This window comes from Thalassophryne amazonica, chromosome 9, assembly GCF_902500255.1.
Source record: "Thalassophryne amazonica chromosome 9, fThaAma1.1, whole genome shotgun sequence".
In the NCBI taxonomy this organism is placed as follows: domain Eukaryota; kingdom Metazoa; phylum Chordata; class Actinopteri; order Batrachoidiformes; family Batrachoididae; genus Thalassophryne; species Thalassophryne amazonica.
In genome coordinates this window covers 96,913,898-96,937,361 of record NC_047111.1, presented here as the reverse complement: position 1 = coordinate 96,937,361, position 23,464 = coordinate 96,913,898, and the positions used below count along the sequence as shown (strand labels likewise).

The 23,464-nt window shown below is 40.0% G+C and overlaps 1 protein-coding gene across 2 annotated transcripts in view; it reads right to left on the bottom strand.

Annotated features, from left to right (window-relative positions):
- Positions 1-18,568: 18,568 nt before the first annotated feature.
- The window catches only part of dact3a (dishevelled-binding antagonist of beta-catenin 3a), a 55,781-nt gene continuing 50,885 nt past the window's right edge, over positions 18,569-23,464 (bottom strand). The window contains exon 3 of one of the 2 annotated variants that reach the window (XM_034178796.1): positions 18,569-20,335. In XM_034178796.1, the coding sequence (XP_034034687.1) occupies positions 18,696-20,335 (1,640 nt within the window). In that variant the 3' untranslated portion in view covers positions 18,569-18,695. The remainder of the gene's footprint in view (positions 20,336-23,464) is intronic. The other variant, XM_034178797.1, reaches the window with a different exon arrangement.

Below are 23,464 nucleotides of genomic sequence, written 5' to 3'. Positions count from 1 at the left end.
CCTTGAGCCTAAGGTAATCTTCTCTGCAGCTTATTTAAGTATAATCCTATAATACTTGTTAAACCTTTCAGGACAGCTGACTACCGAAAGCCGAGTGATCGGATAAGTACTCACCTTCCTGCTTATTGTGACAAGAGGTGGAGGCGGCTTGCCCCTCTCATCTACTGGGTGCGGTCGCATCCCAACCTGTGTGTTTGTGTTCTTTCCCGCCAGCAGTACCGGATCCGACGAGCGAAGGCAGTGGCCACCTGGGAATTCGGGACTTGGCGGTTCCAGTACTTCTGGGTTTCGGTGGCAGAGGAAATCTGGGTGGTTCCGGTTCGACTAGGACGGACGTCTCCTACCTTCGGGCCTGCCCACAAGACACCAGCAGATTTCGGCTTACACCTCCAAATTGTGAATTATTGTATCAGTTGTGCTAATTTCACAACAGTAAAACTTGTTATTCACCTTTCTCCATTGTCCGTTCATTGCGCCCCCTGTTGTGGGTCCGTGTACCTACACTTTCACAACAGGTTCCATATTTTTTTCCTCTGCTTGGTCTAAAAAAGTAACCGTTACTGACTGCCACAATCTTTTTTCTTGGTTTCTTATAGTGTTTCTTAAAGCCAGAAAGTTGCCATTTGAAATGACTTTAGTTTTGTGTCATGTCTGTGATCTGCTTTTTTTCTACAAAATTAAACAACTGAATGAACATCCTCCGAGGCCGGTGATTCCATAATTTTTGCCAGGGGTTGTATACTGCTCTGTTATGTCTTACACAGGTTCATATTTTGCTAAACTCCCACTGATCATTCAAGTTAATTCCTATTAAGTGTCAGAAATCATATTTTACAACATCTCTGTGCATTTTACCAACTGAGTTATGTATTTACTGGTTAAATGTGTCACTGTTCCACCTTCTTGCTGTGCAGATAAAAAGAAAGAAATGAATTGGAATTTTGCCAAGTACAATGGTTTCAAGAAAGACCTGGAGACCCAGGAGGAACATTTCCAAAAGGGACTTGAAGTCAAGGACAATGGCTTCAGAAAAAGCTGGAGGCCAGAGAGACAAACGTCTGTGGAGAATTTCATATCATGGAGGACAGTGACCCAAAACCATTGTCCAGCCAGAAGAACAGCGGATGCTTACATTGTTGTTGGCATTTTGTATTGTGTTCAGCTCTTGACAGCAAGGTACCTGATAGATTAGGATGGATGAGAATGGACCAAAGAGAACATTGATATACTTATATAAGGGGCTTGAAGCCAAGAAGAACTGGCTTCAGAAAGACCCAAAGGCCTGGGAGGAACATTAAATAAATAAATAACATCAATTACACTATGTTTATCTTATTTTTCTTCTTTTTTCATCTTTCATGATAAAAATTTGAATGTCAGAAATATACAATGTGTCTGTGAACCTTTGAACTATTACATGTCTGAAATTTGAAATTAAAATTTGATGAAATTTGATGAATTTGATTGAAACCTGATGCTGTGACTGATGACTGACCAAGAGGGGGCGCTCATGTTATTGTTTTAACATGTACAACCCCTGTCATTAAAACAGTTATATTGTGTGAATTTGTTATGAAAAAGACTGTAATCTGATATTTTGTGTTATGTTCGAACCTTCAGAAGCATCAGGAGTCTCGTTGGCGCAGTTTGGCAGTGCATCAGTCACGTGATCTGAAGGTTGTGAGTTTGAGACACAATCAAGGCAAGTTTCAAATTGTTCCCTTTACAAAATGCATTGTGTTATATATATATAACAGTCAGTTAATATAATATTTAATGACAATATTAATTAAAAACAGACGTACATAAACTTGAACCGTTCTTTTTTGTATCATTATTATGTAAAACAAAATAATGGGATAGGATTTGATAAACATTTTTCCTTCTTCCTGCTACTTCTCGAACATATTTCTACTTTTCTTTATTGTGATGTAGATAAAGTGATGCACTTTGTGCTTTATTCTTATGTATTGCAATAAATTATCTGTTTATTGTTTGAGACAACTAATCTAATCTAATCTAATCCAATCTAATCTAATCTATGTAAACATCACCACCGATTTCCAATCAAATTATTTTTTTAAGTTTGAGGCTGTGCATGTTGTATGACCAAGAGGGGGCGCTCATTTTCCACTTTTTAAGTCTACAACTCCTTTCAAGGTTCTGATTAAGGCCAAGTCAAAAATTGTCTTTAAGTTTTAAGATGAGTAGCTCATTTTGAGTAACAATCCAACAAATCAAAACAAGTGAAAACAGAAAAACATTCCTCAATCTGCAGAGCAACAAATCTCTTCTCCAGTAACACATTAAAAAATGTGGTTGCTTTATGCTGTTACAAACTACTGCCTCAGAAAATACAAATTCAATGCTGAAGGATTGTTTATGCAAGAAAACTGATCAAATCTAGGCTTGATTCCCCTTTATGTCTTCTGGCAAATGATAGTAAAAATTTTATGTTTTAATTTCAACAAATCTCTCAACAGATCTTGCAGAGCATTTTTCCAGTCTCGTGGCCCTTGTGGTTCCTTTTTGGCTTCCCTCACAAATCTCCTTCTTGAACACTGTTTTTGAGAACTGCGATTCATGGAAGTGTTCCAGTAAGTGTACCCTCTAAAAATGAAATGTTATATTTACTTATTATAGTTATGTCAACTGGTCCCACAAAACTTGAAATGTAATTAATTCTAAGAAAAATTGTTACAATTAACTTTAACAACAACCAGCTTTTCTGGAACTGGTTGACTTGACTATATTAAATAAATATAACTTCTTTTTTTCGGAGCACTTAAAAAAATCTGAATAAAAAGTAGATGCCAATTGGATGCCAAGTTTGATTGGGGGATGTATATTATGCATTAGTTGTGTAGACTCTCATTCTCTCTATGCTGCAGAATCCAGGGATGAGCATATAGACACCAATGGGCCTCTGGGCCTATACAAGACTTACTTCTATGTAAAAGCCAAAAAACATCAAACTACCTTAGCAGAGATGATGCCAAGGAGGATCTGTGTTCATGAAATGTACATTTTAAAACAAGCTTTAACCAAATACTTAACTTCATGTATGGGGGTTTAAACAGTGTGTGTGATTTATAATTAGTTGGAGCCTTATTTAGTGATCCCCATGGAGCTGTAACCTAACCAATCCATCATCAGCCGACATTACAAACATTCCCTACAACATATAAAGCAAAGGTGACATCACACAGGTTTAAAGTGTAAAAGATGTAAACCCTTTGAGTAAGATAATCTTTTGTTCAGTCCATGTTTCAAAAGTGCCATGTCCTTTTTTTTGTTGTTGTTGTGTTTGTGCTCCTTCACCTTTATCAGATCAACTCTGATTTAAGGTTTTGGGGGCGGGGCCTCCCTGGGGAGAAGCTGTCAATGGTTGGTTGACATTTCCCAGAGAATGGAGAAACTACACCAACACCAAGCAGCATTTGTCACAGCTCCCCCCAAACATTCACCCCTTGTCTGCTCTGATGATTCTGCCTTTCCTTCAGGACTTTTATAGTGTTAAGCCCAGACTAAACACCGAACCAAAATACTGTGGTCGAAACAAATTACAGCAATAAGAAAACTCCTGCACAAGGCAACAAAAGAAAATCCCTGTATTGATGCTAGAAATCCTGAGTTTGTAAACCCTTTAAAGGAGTCTTGAATGCACCACTCCAGGACAACACAGAAAACCAGGTTTGTGTTCACAAAATGTCTTATTATACGGTGCATCCGGAAAGTATTCACAGCACTTAACTTTTTTCACATTTTGCTATGTTACAGCCTTATTTCAAAATGGAGAAGTCAGCCTTACGTAAGTATTCACACCCTTTGCTCAATACTTTGTTGATGCACCTTTGGCAGCAATTGCAGCCTCAAGTCTTCTTGAATATGATGCCATAAGCTTGGTCCACCTATCTTTGGGCAGGTTTGCCCATTCCTCCTTACAGCACCTCTCAAGCTCCATCAGGTTGGATGGGGAGCATTGGTGCACAGCCAATTTTCAGATCTCTCTAGAGATGTTCAATCGGTTTCAGGTCTGGGCTCTGGCTGGGCCACTCAAGGACATTCACAGAGTTGTCCTGAAGCCACTCCTTTGATATCTTTGCTGTGTGCTTATAGGGTCATTGTCCTGCTTAAAAATGAACCGTCGTCCCAGTCCGAGGTCAAGAGTGCTCTGGAGCAGGTTTTCATCCAGGATGTCTCTGTACATTGCTGCATTCATCTCTCCCTCATCCTGACTAGTCTCCTCGTTCCTGCGAAAAACATCCCCACAGCATGATGCTGCCACCCACCGCCATGCTTCACTGTAGGGATGATGCCATCAGACCAGAGAATTTTGTTTTTCATGGTCTGAGAGTCCTTCAGGTGCCTTTTGGCAAACTCCAAATTGCCATGTGCCTTTTACTCAGAAGTGGCTTCTGTCTGGCCACTCTACCATACAGGCCTGATTGGTGGATTGCTGCAGAGATCCTTCTGGAACGGTCTCCTCTCTCATTGCTGGAGCTCTGACAGATTGACCATTGGGCTCTTGGTCACCTCCCTGACTAAGGCCCTTCTCCCCCAGTCACTCAGTTTAGACAGGCGGCCAGCTCTAGAAAGAGTCCTGGTGGAGCTGAAGTTCTTCCATTTATGGATGATGGAGGCCACTGTGCTCATTGGGACCTTCATAGCAGCAGAAATGTTTCTGTACCCTTTCCCAGATTTGTGCATCGAGACAATCCTGTTTCAGGGGGTCTACAGACAATTCTGTTGACTTCATGCTTGGTTTGTGCTCTGACATGCACCATCAACTGGGGGACCTTATATGTAGACCGGTGTGTACCTTTCCAAAACGTGCCCAATCAACTGTTTACCCCAGGTGGACTCCAATTGAACTGTAGAAACATCTCATGGATGATCAGTAGAAACAGGATGCACCTGAGCTCAATTTTGAGCTTCATGGCAAAGGCTATGAATACTTATGTACATGTGATTTTGTAGTTTTTTTTTTTTTTTAAATAGATTTGCAAAATCTCCAAAAACTTTTTTCACATTGTCATTATGGGGTTTTGTGTGTAGAATGTTGAGAAAAAAATATGGATTTCATCCATTTTGAATAAGTCTGTAACATAACAAAATGTGGAAAAAACTCAGCCACATGGGGTGTACAGCCAGTACATTCTGAGTGCCGGTCCCAAGCCCGGATAAATGAGGAGGGTTGCGTCAGGAAGGGCATCTGGTGTAAAACAAGCCAACACAACTATGCGGACTCAGAATCGAATTCCCATACCGGATCGGTCGCGGCCCGGGTTAACAACGTCCGCCACCGGTGCTATTGCCCAACAGGGTGCTGGTGGAAATTGGGCTACTGCTGGGCGAAGACGACGAAGAAGAGGAGGAAAACGTTGCCATAAACAGCGGGAGAAGAAGAAAACTAGAAGGGTGGAAATGAGAGTGGGGACTTTGAATGTTGGTAGTATGACTGGTAAAGGGAGAGAGCTGGCTGATATGATGGAGAGGAGAAAGGTAGACATATTGTGTGTGCAAGAGACCAAGTGGAAGGGAAGTAAGAGCAGGAGCATCGGCGGTGGGTACAAGTTCTTGTACCATGGTGAGGACAGGAAGAGAAATGGTGTTGGGGTCATTTTAAAGGAAGAGTATGTTAAAAGTGTGTTGGAGGTTAAGCGAGTGTCTGACAGGGTGATGAGTGTGAAGTTGGAAATTGAAGGGGTGATGATGAATGTCATCAGTGCATATGCCCCACAGGTAGGTTGTGAGATGAAGGAGAAAGAAGATTTCTGGAGTGTGATAGATGAGGTGGTGGAGAGTGTGCCCAAGCATGAAAGAGTGGTGATAGGAGTGGACTTCAATGGGCATGTTGGTGAAGGGAACAGAGGTGATGAGGAAGTAATGGGTAGATATGGTATCAAGGATAGGAATGGGGAAGGACAGATGGTAGTTGATTTTGCAAAAAGGATGGAAATGGCTGGAGTGAATACCTACTTTAAGAAAAGGGAGGAGCACAGGGTAACATATAAGAGTGGAGGAAGGTGCACACAGGTGGACTACATTCTTTATAGGAGATGCAAGCTAAAAGAAATCACAGACTGTAAGGAGGTAGCAGGAGAGAGTGTCACTAGACAGCATAGGATGGTTGTTTGTAGGATGACTTTAGAGGTAAAGAAGAAGAAGAGAGTGAGAGCTCAACAAAGGATTAGATGGTGGAAGCTGAAGGAGGAAGACTGTTGTGTGAAATTTAGCGAGCAGGTGAGAGAAGCACTAGTTGGAGGGGAAGCAATTTTGGACAACTGGAAAAGTACTGCAGATGTGGTGAGGGAGACAGCTAGGGCAGTACTGGGTATGACATCTGGACAGTGGAAGGAAGACAAGGAAACTTGGTGGTGGAATGAAGAGGTCCAGGAAAGCATAAGGAGAAAGAGGTTGGCGAAAACGTTTTGGGATAGTCGGAGAGATGAAGAAAGTAGACAGGAGTACAAGGAGATGCGGCGTAAGGCAAGAAGAGAAGTGGCAAAAGCAAAGGAAAAGGCATATTGCGAGCTGTACAAGAAGTTGAATAGTAAGGAAGGAGAAAAGGACTTGTACCGATTGGCCAGACAAAGGGACAGAGCTGGAAAGGATGTGCAGCAGGTTAGGGTGGTAAAAGATGCACATGGTAATGTGCTGACAAGTGAGGAGTGTGTGCTGAGAAGGTGGAGGGAATATTTTGAAGAGCTGATGAATAAAGAAAATGAGCGAGAGAAAAGGCTGGATGATGTAGTGAGAGTAAATCAGGAAGTAAAAGAGATTAGCAAGGAAGAAGTGAGGGCTGCTATGAAGAGGATGAAGAGTGGAAAGGCAGTTGGTCCAGATGACATTCCAATGGAGGCATGGAAATGTCTAGGAGAGATGGCAGTAGAGTTTCTAACCAGATTGTTTAATAAAATCTTGGAAAGTGAGAGGATGCCTGAGGAGTGGAGACTAAGTGTGCTGGTTCCTATTTTCAAGAACAAGGGTGATGTGCAAAGCTGCAGTAACTACAGAGGCATAAAGCTGATCAGCCACAGCATGAAGTTATGGGAAAGAGTAGTAGAAGCTAGGCTTAGAAAACAGGTGAAGATCTGTGAGCAGCAATATGGTTTCATGCCGAGAAAGAGTACTACAGATGCAATGTTTGCTCTGAGAATACTGTTGGAAAAGTACAGAGAAGGACAGAAAGAGTTACATTGTGTGTTTGTGGACTTAGAAAAAGCTTATCATAGGGTGCCAAGAGAAGAGTTGTGGCATTGTATGAGGAAGTCTGGAGTGGCAGAGAAGTATGTTAGGGTAGTGCAGGACATGTACAAGAATAGTGTGACAGCGGTGAGATGCGCAGTCAGAATGACAGACTCATTCAAGGTGGAGGTGGGATTACACCAAGGATCAGCTCTGAGTCCTTTCTTGTTTGCAATGGTGATGGACAGGTTGACAGATGAGATCAGACAGGAGTCCCCATGGACTATGATGTTTGCAGATGACATTGTGATCTGTAGTGAGAGTAGAGAGCAAGTTGAGTCTAGTCTGGAGAAGTGGAGATATGCTTTGGAGAGAAGGGGAATGAAAGTCAGTAGAAGCAAGACTGAGTACATGTGTGTGAATGAGAGGGAGCCCAGTGGAATAGTGCAGTTACAAGGAGTAGAAGTGGTGAAAGTAGATGAGTTTAAATATTTGGGGTCAACTGTTCAAAGTAATGGAGAGTGTGGTAGAGAGGTGAAGAAAGAGTGCAGGTAGGGTGGAGTGGGTGGAGAAAGGTGGCAGGAGTGATTTGTGACCGAAGAATATCAGCAAGAGTGAAGGAGAAAGTTTACAAAACAGTAGTGAGACCAGCTATGTTGTATGGTTTAGAGACAGTGGCACTAACAAAAAGACAGGAGGCAGAGCTGGAGGTGGCAGAGTTGAAGATGTTGAGATTCTCTTTGGGAGTGACAAGAATGGACAAGATTAGGAATGAACATATCAGAGGGACAGCTCAGGTGGGACGGTTTGGAGACAAAGTCAGAGAGGAGAGATTGAGATGGTTTGGACATGTGCAGAGGAGGGACCCAGGGTATATAGGGAGAAGGATGCTGAGGATGGAGCCACCAGGCAGGAGGAGAAGAGGGAGACCAAAGAGGAGGTTCATGGATGTGCTGAGAGAGGCCATGCAGGTGGTTGGTGTGACAGAGGAAGATACAGAGGACAGGGTGAGATGGAAACGATTGATCTGCTGTGGCGACCCCTAACGGGAACAGCCGAAAGACAAAGAAGAAGATAACAAAATGTTGAAAAAGTGAAGCACTGTGAATACTTTCTGTATTTTACTGTAAGACGTCTTACTAACATACACTAAGGACAGCTCAGAGCCCAGTACATGTTGTTAGTGGTTCTTACTTGACGCTGTCACTTTTCAACATATTCTCATGATGTGTTTTTTGTGATTTGCTACAAAAAGTTTGCTGCATTTTTATTTGTTCATCTATTTATATTTTTTCTTGGTGAATCCACCATGTTGTCTATGACATCATCGCATATTTATGAATTCAACTGAAAAATGTGTACGAATATGTATGAATTTTTGTGCATTAAGTTTAAGTGTGCTTTATTGTTAATTTCTTACAAGAGGAGCCTACACTTTTACACCCTGCACCCACATCCTACAGATAAGAAAGTCCCAACCTTTTTTACTTGAATTTGCACAAATATTGTCTGTCATCTGAAGGACATTATGTGCTGGTTGGCACACTCCATTGACTGGTGCCTGCTGTCACGTGAGCCTCAGCAAACACATTAAACTAGCAAACGTGCGGAAAAACTCAGTCCCTGTTATGTGGGCATATACGGGATGAAATATATAATACAATGGAAAACAACAACTGTAATTAAAGAACAGCCAGAACGTGCAATTGTGGTTGATACCAAAACTTTTTGTCTGTACTGCAGATTAGTGATGGCCAACTGAGAACAGAAAACTCAAACCAGAACATGGAACCTGTTCAAGAACATTTCAAAACCTTTACAGTTGCTTTTATAAAAAAAGACAACACATGCTGCACTAAATGGGCAGTCATTATGTCACCAACTCCTTTGAATCGAATCCTTTGAAACATTCATGTCTGTAGTCAGTTATTACTGCTTGGCTTTTCATTTTCATTTTGAATTTTTGCACAAATGGTTTTTGTCTTTACTTTATGCAGCAGTATGAAACTTAAAGCCCGACATGTTTTTCCCTTTGGGTACAATAAAATCGATCTTATCTTATCTCAGTTGTCAAACAGCATGACTCAGTAATTAGAGGAAACAGTAAAGTGGGGGATTATTTTCTTTTCAAATGGAGGAAATGGGTTTCTATATACATAACACTCGAGTATTTAGTGACTTTTTAAAAGCAGGGTACATTTATGTAGGTACAAACTGTTAAGAAGAATTTAGCACATATTTCATATCGGCATAAAAATGTGCATCAGAAGCCAGTAGCATCTCTAAATAAGTAAAGATGTGTTCATACTAGGGTTGTAACAATTAAATTACATAAAACAGATATTGGTTTTTAAAGTAGAACATGCGACTACATCGATACATATGTGGACCTCTGGATTGATTTAAATTATGTTCTGGTTGATGCTTTTAAAGTGATGATTTCTGCTGCTTTCTCATCTGTAAACTCTTGGAAATGTTCAAAGGTCATTGCAAGACTCTTGCATGACTGGTCGCACCTGTCACACATAAAATCAAAGGTCATAACAGGTGGCTTGGGTGCGGATGCTAAAAACTATGACCAGGATACTTACAATACCAGCAAATTAGTGGTAACAGTGCTAGCATACAAGTTAAATAATACTAAAATTTCACTCAATGGAAATACTCAGTACAAATAACTGCACTGTAAGCTGTATTATCTCAGATATTTAAAGTAAAATGTGGAAAAAAGATAGGCATCATTGAGTCCACAGCAGCTAGCAAGCAGCCTCTACTACCTGCTTTTGCTAGGGGTTAGCTGGTTGGACCTGCCAGTACACACTAGCTGTTGGTCAAAGCAACAACACCCCTAATTCCTAATTCTATGCCTTAAAATACCTTAAATGGATGAGTAAATAAATAAAAAATAGATATAACTTGAAATAGTTGCTACAAACTGGGAAACTAGTTATAGAGTCCAAAACCATTTTAAATACCAGTCTTCAAACATGTTTATTTCCACTCTAAATCTGCACATTTGAACAAGGATTGGTGGAGTGAATTGGCTTTTGGAGCGAGCGACTGGATTTTATCATGTTGAATATAATACTTCGACAATAAAAAGTATCGCCCCTGAATCATTTCATAGCCCATGGAATTAGATGGGCACTGGATTGTTTTATAAGGGAGAAATGTGTGCGGCTAGTTTGCACATACATGAGTGCATGTCTTTTGTGGAGCAGAGAAAGAAAGTAGAAAGTGGTGATAGATTAATATTAACTGTCTGCTTTGTCTACAGGGCCACCGCAGTGAAAAGGATCCACAGATTCCAAATGTGAATGAAGTGCATAGAAATGAATAAAAATCAGAAAGGATTCAAAAGGAAGAAATAGGTCAATCACTCTGTTATACCCTAAAGTGCCAAAAATAAAAGCCCCTCTGTCTCCGCTCTCTCACCATCACCCTCTCTGTCTGGATAATCAAAGCCAGATGTCTGCGCACGAGGCCTTCGTTCAGCCTCCTCCTATTTTTCTAAACTCCCTCCTTCTTTCCCTCTGTTTCTCTTTCTCTCTGTGGGTTTCCTACTCAGGCTCACTGGCTCTCTGTTCTCCCCTTCATCTCCTCTTCCTTCTCCTCCTCCTCTTGTCTCTTTCCCTCTGGCTCTCTGGCAGAGCAGGAAATACTCCAGGTTCCTGGCCCTGAAGGGAGCATGTTTCTTCTAACTACTAACAGATGGAGGGATGAAGGCAAAAATCAGGAGAACTAAAGGATGGAAGCTGGGAAAATGTCTCCAACACTGTGATATGGCTAAAAAGATTACAGTGTTTCATAAGTGTGAAGTTTCTGTGTTCCCTTTTGGAGCCTTGGTGACACATACAGTAGTGTTCAGAATAATAGTAGTGCTATGTGACTAAAAAGATTAATCCAGGTTTTGAGTATATTTCTTATTGTTACATGGGAAACAAGGTACCAGTAGATTCAGTAGATTCTCACAAATCCAACAAGACCAAGCATCCATGATATGCACACTCTTAAGGCTATGGAATTGGGTTATTAGTAAAAAAAAAAGTAGAAAAGGGGGTGTTCACAATAATAGTAGCATCTGCTGTTGACGCTACAAACTCAAAACTATTATGTTCAAACTGCTTTTTTAGCAATCCTGGAATTACTAAACTAGTATTTAATTGTATAACCACAGTTTTTCATGATTTTTTCACATCTGCGAGGCATTAATTTTGTTGGTTTGGAACCAAGATTTTGCTCATTTACTATTGTGCTTGGGGTCATTGTCTTGTTGAAACACTGATTTCAAGTGCATGTCCTCTTCAGCATAAGGCAACATGACCTCTTCAAGTATTTTGACATATCCAAACTGATCCATGATACCTGGTATGTGATATATAGGCCCAACACCATAGTAGGAGAAACATGCCCATATCATGATGCTTGCTCCACCATGCTTCACTGTCTTCACTGTGAACTGTGGCTTGAATTCAGAGTTTGGGGGTCGTCTCACAAACTGTCTGCGGCCCTTGGACCCAAAAAGAACAATTTTACTCTCATCAGTCCACAAAATATTCCTCCATTTCTCTTTAGGCCAGTTGATGTGTTGTTTGAGAAATTGTAACCTCTTCTGCATGTCTTTTATTTAACAGAGGGACTTTGCGGGGGATTCTTGCAAATAAATTAGCTTCACACAGGTGTCTTCTAACTGTCACAGCACTTACAGGTAACTCCAGACTGTCTTTGATCATCCTGGAGCTGAACAATGGGTGAGCCTTTGCCATTCTGGTTATTATTCTATCCATTTTTATGGTTGTTTTCTGTTTTCTTCCATGCGTCTCTGTTTTTTTCTCCATTTTAAAGCATTGGAGATCATTGTAGATGAACAGCCTATAATTTTTTGCACCTGCATATAAGTTTTCCCCTCTCCAATCAACTTTTTAATTAAACTACTCTGTTCTTCTGAACAATGTCTTGAACGTCCCATTTTCCTCATGCTTTCAAAGAGAAAAGCATGTTCAACAGGTGCTGGCTTCATCCTTACATAGGGGACACCTGATTCACACCTGTTTGTTCCACAAAATTGATGAACTCACTGACTGAATGCCACACTACTATTATTGTGAACACCCCCTTTTCTACTTTTTTTTACTTATAGCCCAATTTCATAGCCTTAAGAGTGTGCATATCATGAATGCTTGGTCTTGTTGGATTTGTGAGAATCTACTGAATCTACTGGTATCTTGTTTCCCATGTAACAATAAGAAATATACTCAAAACCTGGATTAATCTTTTTAGTCACATAGCACTTTTATTCTGAACACTACTGTATATGTCGATTTCTTTCCTGTCCTCTTTTACTTTCCTTCATCCCCCTTTCTGAATGTAATGAAGCCTGATGTCATAAAGCAGCCCTTCGACGTTTGTCGCCTCTTCACTCTCTCAGTCAGCCTCTTTGAAGAAACAACATCATGAGGTCAGCAGTGTTCTGCTGATGAGTTGTGACTGATGGAAGGGTGCGAGTGTGTGCATGCATTCATTTCAGACAGCCAGCCTTTGCAGGATAATGTAGTCGATGCTTGAACCTAATATACACAGTTGTGCATTAATTTTGGTGATTGGTTTCCCCAAACCACAATAACTGGAAGATTGATGTTAAAATACACTTCTCGCTTAAAAATGATTGAAATCCTTTTTGTTTTTATTCTTCTTTCGGCATGCATTAAACTTGATTGCAGTGGCACTGAATGTAAAACTCTTTTGCCTGTTGTTCATTGTAGCTTAACGCTCCACCAGCAAACACATCCAGATCAGCTTGGTTTTAATGGTTTTAATCAAACTCCAACCTCCACTCCAGTTAAATGAAGCAAATGTGGAAGTGAAAAATCTTGCAAGTCTATTATTACTTGAGGCTGGCTCCAAAAGAGAGGCACTTCCAACCACCCCCATCGTAAAATGTACAGCTGAACAGCAGAAATCAACATGATCACTGTACATAGGTGTATATATACACCTCTAGAAAGTACATCTACAAAGTATTTTCAACAGCGCATCAGTTTTTCCACATTTTATATTACCGCATTATTCCAAAATGGATACATTTTTTTCCTCAAAATTCTACACACAATACCCCATAATGACCATGCATTTTTTTTTGATTTTGCAAATTTATTAAACAAACAAACAAAAAACTAAGAAAACACATGAACATAATTATTCACAGCCTTTGCCATGAAGCTCAAAACTAAATTCAGTTGATTGGACATGATTTGAAAAGGCACACACCTGTCTACATATAAGGTCCTATCTATCTATCTATCTATCTATCTATCTATCTATCTATCTATCTATCTATCTATCTATCTATCTATCTATCTATCTATCTATCTATCTATCTATCTATCTATCTATCTATCTATCTATCTATCTATCTATCTATCTATCTATCTATCTATCTAATGGTCTCTGAAAATGGAGGAATAGTACGCACAAATTGTCAAAAGGGGAAAAAGAAGTATAACAACATTCCGCTTTAATTTTTGGTCACTTCCTCCACTCTCTTTCTCCTGCAACTTTCCAGTCACTCAACACTTTCCATCACCAACACTCATGCTGCTGATTGGTCTGAGTGTGTTTCCTTGTGCCTGTGTGTGGGCCGCCTCTGGTCATTAACATGGACCAGGCATTTGGTAACAGAGTGTGGCAGATAACGCGGTTTGTTTACAGAAGGGCCAATTCTTGTGTTCATGTTTTTTTTTTATTTCAAGTCCAAAAAGCCTTGCAAGACAGAAACAATTTTAAAATCAGGATGAGGCAATGTTTATTCCAACACAAGTATTGCTTTGGCACTTTTTAATACTGTACAAACACTTACATTTCATACATTGTATGTTGTCAGAAAAATTCCCATACAAAAGATGTTAATAGCAAATGGGCTTGTGCACTTTAAATAATAATACTGTCAAAAAACTCAATGTGACATTTTACTATTAAATGCAATCTTTAGACTCACAAATTATCATCAGTGTGTAAATAGCCTGCTATTAATATGAAAACAACAAGTCATTATAACATTTTATACACTGTCCCTCAGTAAGAAATTCAGATTCACAATTTCTATATGAAGGTCGCTTAAAAGTTGCAAACAGTGAAAGGTTGTCAGAGTTCATTACTTTAAAAAAGTAGTTAGCAGTAACAATGCACTCCTTCACCAGTAGTCATTTTATAACATGTGGTCACATTTCTAGTCAAAGTCTCCTAAAGGTCAGGGGGTTTATTTCTTTATTTATTTTTGACATGTTCCTACATGCACTGTTCCATAATAGGTTGTACCCATTCCCAGTTAAGCAGATCAAAGCTTTAAACCAGTTCAAGAAACAAAAGCAAAACCCAGAAATAATTGCTATATGGCTAGAAACAAAAGCCAAACCAGAAACGTTATATTTTCTTTAATGTTCCAAAACAAATATGTGTATTTGAAATCATTATAATCGGTTCTAATTGTGTTTTTTGTTATTTTATTACAAATTAAAATATTTTGTACTTGCAATAAATTGTTACTGAGTTCTTTCTGTCTCTTCCTCTTAACGTCATGCACATCTTTGAATGGCAAGACATTTTTCTAGAAGCTGACATTAATGTGATGTAATGCAAAGGTTTCTCAGATATTCAAAATTTACTCTCACACCTTTAAGATGCTCCACACTTTGCTCAAACTTGCCCACTATTTTTTTTTTTTTTTTTTTTTAACTGCAATTAATAACTTTAGTGAACAAAAAATTGTCCATAGGTGTGAAATTTTGTGTGAATATGTGTGTTTGTCTATATGTGGCCCTGTGTCAGACTGGCATCCTGTCCAGGGTATACCCCGCCTCATGCCCTATGACTGCTGGGATATGCTCTAGCCCCCCTGCGACCCTTAATTGGAATAAGCGGTTGAAGATGAGTGAGTGAGTGAAATCATAAATGTTTTGGAGGACATGTATGTTGTGTGACTTAATTTGACTGATTTCACCTCGACCCGGACCCCGATAAGCGTCTGAAAATGAATGAATGAATGATTTCCAAAATAACACCACTTGAGGTAGAAAACACTCAACCCACTGCAACAGGTAAGATTTAGCGGTGACCAGTTTCAGCAAAGCAGGTGGTGATTTCCAACAATAACTTCCAAATGCGTGTATAACTTTTTATTAGGAGTATATAAATAGAAAGGAGAATGGTTTGTGACACTTGGAAGCGCACGGTTTTTTAATATAACTCATGACAACATGACAATTAAAAGTCTTAAAATGATATAGTCATTAATAAGACCTCAGTGACATATGTACAATAAGTATTGATTATATAGCTGGACTGCATTTATGAAATATAAGCATGTCCACCCACCATAATGTATTTTACAAAGATGACTTCTTCAACAAGTCTTGAGTTAGAATATATTGCACCTTACAATGGAGAGTATCAATGGCTTTTCTGGACATTGTGGCACGATATATATATATATATATATATATATATATATATATATATATATATATATATATATATATATATATATATATATATATATATATATATATATATATATATATATATATATAGTGGGGGTAGGAGACCATAGGAAACTGCCTACTGTAGGTTGCCTAAGCCTCAAAATGACCCTGGCAGGTATACTGGCACATTTATCTGAGGATACTGCTAAATTTAAAAACTACATTTCAGTGTGAGTTCAAGGATGTTGCCAGTAGCTTTGGTGCATGTACACAGTAAAATCACCAGTGTTAAATTAACCCTGTCAGTGAACATATGGTAGGACCATATGTTCACTGGCAGTGTTAATTCAATACTGTCAGTGTTAGTTTTATTCTGGTGATTTTACTGTGTACATGTGTGGGGGATATTCAGGAGTAAATATAGCAGAGTACCCTTATCACAAAAAAGAAAGGAAAAAATGCAATAATCTATATACAGGACCTTGTATATAATTTTTGATACAATTCATCTCATATCTGCAATGGCAATATTACCCATCTTAAATCACTTAAAAACTGAGCCCGTAGCATGATTAAATTGTGAATGGAACTGGGAAATGGGACTGTTTAGTCAGTATTATTACATTACAGCTTTAGATAACAACAAATTGGCATAACTTGTAAACTAAAGCACTCTTCTTGGGGCCAGTTCAAAGAATCTAAGCAGCAGTCAGTTAACGCCTCTTCAAATAGGCTAATACAAGTATTACAGACTCATACAGCTCTACCGACGTTATTTGAATGTCATGGCTCTTAATTGTCATATAGAACACCTGTATGAGGTGACAAGGGCATGGTTTCATAAAGCAGTCTAATCTTGCATAAACTCACTTAGTTGACTAACTTTTTGACGATAGTCGTTGCACAAATTGCTTAGTCTGCTAAGGTTTTGCATTACCCAACTTAAGTTTTTAGCCTGGTACAGAGGAGGCTAATCTTATTTTAGTCTACAAAACTTAAGTGTCTTACCTCAATAAATGGCAGCTATCGTGTACTACCACTTGATGGAACACTCAAGAGCACCCCTACGTTGCTCGTATCCCTCCAAAAGGAGAGCTACCTCCGCTTTTGGCTATGGCTGTAGCAGATGATGACTGTCATGATGGGCTTGTGACAGTTCTCACATTAGCCACCGGCAAGGTTGGGTAGGATTACTTTGAAATATAATCCAAAAGTAATCAGATTACAAATAATCTAAATGTATGTACATACATACATGTAATCCACATGTATTCTTTCAAAGTAATCCTACCCAACCTTGGGCATCGCTGTGCTGTGTGCACAAAAAGCCTTGATGGAAGTGTAGAAGAAGAAATGCTAGGATAAGTGCTAAACACATCATTCTGCAGGTCGTATGTGCCCATAAATGTTAATAAAGCCAGTTAACGAAACAAAGGCTGGATAGTTCATGACAACGACCAACTCGGACGTGAACAAAACCGTTGCGTATTGGAGGTGTTTCTTGGCTCCGGTGCTCGCAAGGTTGTTATGTTTGTGAAAATTGTCGACTAACATAAGACAGCCAATCTGCAAGTTTAGCCTTTGATGTGAACCAGTGATTAGACTGATAATGTTGGGCGTCTAACCATAGTCAACAAAGTAATTTTAGTGGACTGATCGATTAGACTGCTTTATGAAACCGGGCTCTGGTCTTTCAGGGTGAAACTGCAACATATCCTGCCCATGTCAGTTTTACTGGATAGATAACAAGGTCCTGTTAACAAGGTAAAGGGAACTTCAAATGCAACTATGACTTGTCTTTGAATAAGGCATTACCACATATGCACACACATACTGTACTGTTAGAAGATTGCACAATGTTCTAACAGTTGCTTCTGTTGTTTTATGTTATTTTATATAGGTAATACTGTCTTCTTCTTCTTTGTCTTTCGGCTGTTCCCGTTAGGGGTCGCCACAGCAGATCAATCGTTTCCATCTCACCCTGTCCTCTGTATCTTCCTCTGTCACACCAACCACCTGCATGTCCTCTCTCAGCACATCCATGAACCTCCTCTTTGGTCTCCCTCTTCTCCTCCTGCCTGGTGGCTCCATCCTCAGCATCCTTCTCCCTATATACACTGGGTCCCTCCTCTGCACATGTCCAAACCATCTCAGTCTCGCCTCTCTGACTTTGTCTCCAAACCGTCCCACCTGAGCTGTCCCTCTGATATGTTCATTCCTAATCTTGTCCATTCTTGTCACTCCCAAAGAGAATCTCAACATCTTCAGCTCTGCCACCTCCAGCTCTGCCTCCTGTCTTTTTGTTAGTGCCACTGTCTCTAAACCATACAACATAGCTGGTCTCACTACTGTTTTGTAAACTTTCCCCTTCACCCTTGCTGATATTCTTCGGTCACAAATCACTCCTGCCACCTTTCTCCACCCACTTCACCCTGCCTGCACTCTCTTCTTCACCTCTCTACCACACTCTCCATTACTTTTAACAGCTGACCCCAAATATTTAAACTCATCTACTTTCACCACTTCTACTCCTTGTAACTGCACTATTCCACTGGGCTCCCTCTCATTCACACACATGTACTCAGTCTTGCTTCTACTGACTTTCATTCCCCTTCTCTCCAAAGCATATCTCCACTTCTCCAGACTAGACTCAACTTGCTCTCTACTCTCACTACAGATCACAATGTCATCTGCAAACATCATAGTCCATGGGGACTCCTGTCTGATCTCATCCGTCAACCTGTCCATCACCACTGCAAACAAGAAAGGACTCAGAGCTGATCCTTGGTGTAATCCCACCTCCACCTTGAATGAGTCTGTCATTCCGACTGCGCATCTCACCGCTGTCACACTATTCTTGTACATGTCCTGCACTACCCTAACATACTTCTCTGCCACTCCAGACTTCCTCATACAATACCACAACTCTTCTCTTGGCACCCTATCATAAGCTTTTTCTAAGTCCACAAACACACAATGTAACTCTTTCTGTCCTTGTACATGTCCAATTTAGCCAGTGATCCACAATTACACAGTGGTCATTACTTTAAGTGAACCTGTGCGAAAGCGCAGGATCTTCTTTTTCAGAGCATGGGAGGCCTTAATTTTGACAAAAGCCTTGTGTTGCAGAGGTGCACCAGGTGGAGCTGGGGGTGATGGCAGAGAAAGCTGTGGGGATAGCTGTTGGGGCCAAACCAGACCTCCACTTTCATCTGAGTCACTGGTCAAGGAGCTGGAGTCTGGAGAGTCAGCATCGCTTGTGCTAGAGTCAGATTCACCTTGACCAGGTTGACCGTAGTCCTCACTGGGTGGACACACCGGCATGTGGTCTCTCTCTAGCTGGAATTCCATGTGTTGATGATGGTGGGAGTGATGGTGGTTTTGGTGGTGGTGGAGGGCATATGATGTGTGTGTTAAGCGCGGCTTGCGTGTACGTCTTACACAATGGTCTCTTTGGTTTGAAGCTGAAGAGGGTTGCATTGGTGCCTGCATAGGTGGCTGATCTGCCTCATCTTGGCTGAGCTCAAGCGTGGACTGCCAACGTCGATAACTTACGCTTCCTTGTTGTTGTTTCTTGCTCCTGGACTGACTACTGCGGCTTCCCCTGCTACCACTTCCACTTCCACCACCATCCCGCTCCACTGTATTGTACTTACGTTCTGGAACTCTTTGCAGGCTGTTTTCTGACTGAGACCTACATGCCTTCTTTCCTGGTTTCCTAGAGGCACCACCTTTGTCTTCATTAGAGCGACACTTTTTAGGGGCTCCTTTGGATCTGGAAGGTTGGACCTGAGAAGCTGGTGCCTGCTGCTCCAGATGATGATTACTCCTTTCGGGAGAATATGTGCTTCGGTTGTGTTTGGGTGGCCCAGAGGACTTATGTGGGTTGGAGTGGTGATTGGCATAACTTCTGGTAGAGGCGCGACAGGGTTGGGCTGGGATGTACTCAGCATTGACCAGTTGCTCGTCAGTTGAAGGCAGTGGGTGAGACTTTGACAGTGGTGGAGAAGAAGGGTAGTTGTGGAAATGTTGTGGTGACTCAGGATCACTATTGCTGGAGTCAGGTTGGGTTTGTATCATCCTGCAAGATGGATATTCCATTGGGTTTGAATGGGGGTCATTCACCAGGGGGCTATGCCTGGGTTTGTGATAAAGCCCTGGTTGATGCTGAACACTTTGCTGGAGGTGATACGAGGGTGGAGACCCATCAGTGAACCCAAATCCTATGTAATGGTCCTGATCCATGTTATGGCAAGCCTGTGGAACAGTTTCTTCTGAAGGCTGCAACAATGTGAGGCTCTCTGGCAAACCTTGAACAGCTACTTGCTTTGGCGAGTGTTGGTCCTCCTTATAGCACAAACTACTTTGCCTTGCCACACTGACTCCACGGGTGTCATGTGCCAAGCTGGTGCGAGGCTTGGAAGAGCGGGGGAGTAAGACTCGACGTTGTACTAATCCAAAAATATAGGTTTCTACCTTTTGGACTTCTTGATAAACGTCTTGAGTAAGGTCATCTTTTATCTCTGGTGCTCCTCTTACTATGTCTGAGTGCCATGTGTCCACTGTTTCTGTCTCAAGGATTCCCTCAGGACCTGAAAAGGAATGAGGGATGATGGGGTGGTAATGTGATTCGTGAGATCCATCTTGCTTGGCTGCAAGGACATCTTCTGACAAAAGGAAAGAATGAGAACAAAAACAATCAGAATTACCTAGTAAGAGTTCAGTTTAAAACCATATACAGCTATGAAACAAGCTCCATATGCTCTGTCAAGAATTCACTCCTTCAGGTAATGCTAAAACTGCTTTCAAAGAAAAAAATCTACTTTTCACTGAAATAAATATAGACCACAGCATGCTTCTTTGTAGTCCATCTTCTTGTTGAAGGTTGGAAGGCATTTCTTCCTAGCTGTTTTTCCTTTGCCTTTTGTTTTCTCAAATTAGTGAATTTTTTAAAAATTCCTGGTTGTGATGTTATTTACCTTCTGCAGTACTGAAAGCCATTCATACGTGCACTGGAGGAGGAAAGTATGATGTTGCCATTATCACTGTTAGGCCTGAGTAACATTCCTGCCTCAGCCTACTGATGTGCTATCTTTTTTTTTTTTCGATTATTTCACCACTGTCAAAAGTACAATTTATTTTGCAACCATTTTAAGCAAAATACATAAATGGCAAAAATGGACTGCATTGCTGTAGCACTTTTACATCTGATGCATACTGAAAGCACTTTACAGTGAATCCAACTGCACACCAGGAACAAATTTGGGATTATGGATCTTGGTCGAGGGCAACTTCCTGATTTTCTTGTCTGATCAGGGAATTGAACCAAGACTTCTGGCATGGCCAATCTACTGTTGTGTACTACATATATGAAAGTTCTAGATCTCATTCTCTGGACAATGGAAACAGTTCATATGTAGCGGAGCAAATAATTACCGGAAAATACTGAAATCGTTCACTTTTTAATAAAAGTGTCAAACTTGGCAGATGAAGACATCTAATGGACCCAAACAAATTCTGATATAGTGTCAAGCTGAAAGCACCCCCCAACAGCCACAATCCAATGTGGCTGACAGGAACCAAATCTGACTTTAGCAGAAACATAAGTCCTTTTATGAATCATTACCACAGCAAACCTTTAGAATTAAGATTTATTACCTGTATAAGAGTTAAGGAACACAGAAATTTCATGAGCGAAGCACTCTTGGCAAATTCAAGTGAAAATGATGAAAAGTAAGACTGCAGGAACCAGGTGTTCTATCTATTCACCTAATATGTTTTTTTTATAACTATTTTGAGGTCCCTAAGTGAGATTCCCTTGATATTTTTGCTTTCCAGGGTCATTCTACGTGGTCTTCAAGACAGCCGTTAAGTCCAAATCTGGTAATTGCAGTTATCTAATGAAGTACAATGTTTGTGATATATGTCTTTATGCTATGTCTGTAAAATATAATTTGCCTTTTATATTCACCTTTATTCCTTCAGAGAAATGTGGTAATTAATCCAAGATGGACCTGCTGGCAGCCATTTTGAAATGGGAAAATATCATATTGTAGCAACTAAATGGTGGATCTGTTCATGCAATATATCTTTATTACCGGTATCTCTCATTCATAAGCCACAGCTTATACTCTGGAAAGGAAATTCCAAACTGGGATTATTTTCAAAAAGTCCACATGCAGTTTAGAAAAGAATACTTTGCAGTTTCAAAACCCATTCTCAGGCCTAATCAGCAGGAAGGGTCAGTAAATATGTATTTTTGCTTTTGTGGCATATTCAAGATGGTTTCTAAGAAGTTATGAACATTATAATTTCTTTATATGGGTACCTCATTTTGTAAATGGTAAAATGTCAGGAACCAAATAGCAAATATCTATTAATGTAATGTAACATTTGTAATTATGTGTAATTTTGTGTTCATAAGTCATTTTATTTCACTGCCTTTGGAATTACATGATGCCTTTTAGATAATCTTGTAAGCATTCTTAGTACTTAGATAGTAACAGGATATAATTAAGGGCCTAAAATATTTGAACAAGAAATAATACATAAACAGATACAGCACTTGGGTCCTGCATTCTGGCATATTCCCATTTCAACATGGCCACCAGCAATCATCTTGGATAAACTGCAGGCATCTGGTTGAAGGAATAAGGATATTAATGAAAGGCAAATTATATTTTATAGATATAGTATGAAGGCATATATGACAAATGTTGCAATTCATGAGATAAATACAATTTCCAGATTTAGACCTGGTGTTCATCTTGAAAACAATCTTGAATGACCCCAAAAATGCAAAAATATTAAAACAGTTTTAGTGAGTTCAAAATAGTTAATAATACATATTACATGAATAGATGGCACACCTGGTCCTCTGACTTTTATCATTTTCAACATGTCGGCCAGTAGCCATCTTGGATTTGCCATGAGTGCTTTGCTCATGAAATTTCTGTGTTCCCTAACTCTTATACAGGTAAAAATAAATAAATAAATAAAAATAACTTAACTGTAAAGGTTTGTTCTGCCAATGATTCATTCAGCTTAGTTTCTACAAGACTGTCAGATTTGGTGGCTGTCACCATCTTGGATTGTGGCTTTCAGAGGGCACTTTCAGCTTGACACTATATCAGAATTTGTTTAGGTCCATTAGATGTCTTCACACTTTTATGAAAAAGTGAAAGACTGTCGTAACTATTGCTCCGCTACAATTGCAACAATTAGACCATGCCCAGCCTTGAAGCTGTGCAAGGTCTTTGTAAGGTACTATAATCTACAGCAGCAACTTTCACCAAGATTTATGGTTAAATTTAAATAAAAATGTGCCCAATGTTAAACTTGGCAGAGATCTTTGACCTTGCATTCCAACATCTCTGTGACTCCCAGTGGGTGACAGATATCAGTGGCCAGTCTGCTAATGATCTGTCAGCTACTATAACATCTGGCTGAATACTTTTTTGACAAGTAATTAAACCAATTAGCCAAGTCCTCTGGTCTGGTAGTCGTCGCAATAGCAGGGCAGAAGTATTGTTGTAGGTGCAAACAGGAGGTGGATATGACATGTTGCTTAAGTATTAGATTTAGGAGCATGCGGCCATTCATTCACTCATTCATGCTACCTGTACCACAACCTCAGATTAATGTAGTATAGATGTAATGATAGAATAGGCTGCTTGTGCAACCTGCCATTATGACATTCAACTCACAAGCGTGACAACTGTATTTTTAGTTTTAGTTGAACATATCAGTACTGTTAGATATATTTGTGTGTTTATCTATTATTTTATTATTTTTCT